The 1,386-nt window shown below is 33.0% G+C and overlaps 1 protein-coding gene across 1 annotated transcript; it reads left to right on the top strand.

Moving 5' to 3' along the window:
• The first annotated feature begins 277 nt into the window (after nt 1-277).
• LOC119774526 (putative olfactory receptor 13C6) lies at nt 278-1,111 on the top strand. The gene has a single exon (XM_038272055.1). The coding sequence runs from the start codon at nt 393-395 to the stop codon at nt 984-986; it is 594 nt and encodes a 197-aa protein (XP_038127983.1). The 5' UTR covers nt 278-392; the 3' UTR covers nt 987-1,111.
• Nucleotides 1,112-1,386: the final 275 nt, after the last annotated feature.

Raw genomic sequence — 1,386 nt, forward strand, 5'->3', positions numbered from 1 at the left:
TCATATAAAAAATATATGAGTCATCAACCGGGTCCAAAATCAGTGGAAAAGGTAAAAGTTAATTCCCTCTTCTCTCAAATATTTTCTATGCTATCTAAACAAAGAGTTCTTTACTTTTTTAAAGTGCTGCGTTATTAAGAAATAACACCAATTAAGAAGTAAGATAATTTTCAGTGCATCATCTCTCCAAAGTAAAACATCTCTGAAATCCCTAATGGATGAACAGGAATATTTAAAAACCTACTCTGGTTCAAACACTGTGGAGTTGGAATTGTGTTGCTGTAAATGAAAGAGAGCGGCTATGAGATTTCTTTCCTCGTGTGTAGCACTTTAAAGCATTTTGCTTTTCTGATTTATTCATTTCTGTTCTTTTAGTTTCATTCCTTACTGAAATGAATGTGACATACATCAGTCTTGATGGACATATTGAGGTTGAAAAATACAGATATGTTTACTTTGTTCTCATGTTTACTGTTTACATTTTGATCCTGTCCAGCAGTGCAATGGTTGTTTACTTGATAATGATTCACAAAAACCTCCATGAGCCCATGTATATATTTATTGCTGCTTTGTTAATTAACTCAATGCTTTTTAGTACTACAGTTTACCCAAAGCTTTTGATAGACTTTTTATCTGAAAAACAGATAATAACTTTTCCAGTCTGTCTCTTGCAGAGTTTTTTATTCTATTCCCTAAGTGGTTCTGAATTCTTGCTGTTAGCAGCCATGGCTTATGACAGATATGTGTCCATCTGTAAACCTCTGCAATATCCAACCATCATGAGAAAAACAAAAGTGAGTATTTTTCTTTTTCTAGCTTGGCTTGTACCTGCCAGTCATATTGTTGTGGCCATTATTATATTTACTCATTTAAAACTCTGTAACTTTAGTTTGAGAGGTATTTATTGCAATAATTCTATAAATAGATTATTTTGTGTTTTTTCAAGAGCAGTAATGATACGTATATGGCATAGTAGTTCTGTTTAATATGAGTCTTCTTCCGTTGTTTTTCATACTATTCACCTACACAATGATACTATTAGTGGCCTATAGAAGTTGTGGGGAAGTGAGGAAAAAAGCTGCACAGACATGTTTACCTCACCTGTTTGTTATAATCAACTATTCTAGTTTGGTCACTTCTGATGTGATTGTTGTTAGACTGGAGTCTGATATTTCCAAGACTGTGCGTTTCTTAATGACAATGCAAGTGATAATATGCAGCCCACTATTTAATCCAATCATATATGGACTGAAAATGAAAGAAATTTATAAACACCTTAGAAGGTTATGTTGTCATGCTAGAGGAAGTTAAGGGTTTTTTATCCCTTTATCATTTATGTAGTTTGATGGGTGAACAGGAATTTTTTTCAATTCCCACAAAGATTAA

This window comes from Cyprinodon tularosa, unplaced genomic scaffold (genome assembly GCF_016077235.1).
Source record: "Cyprinodon tularosa strain WSP-4 unplaced genomic scaffold, ASM1607723v1 ctg815, whole genome shotgun sequence".
Lineage (NCBI taxonomy): Eukaryota > Metazoa > Chordata > Actinopteri > Cyprinodontiformes > Cyprinodontidae > Cyprinodon > Cyprinodon tularosa.

Bases quoted from the DNA above. Each gene is read 5' to 3' on its own strand.
- LOC119774526 (XM_038272055.1), top strand. From the start codon at position 393: ATGAATGTGACATACATCAGTCTTGATGGACATATTGAGGTTGAAAAA.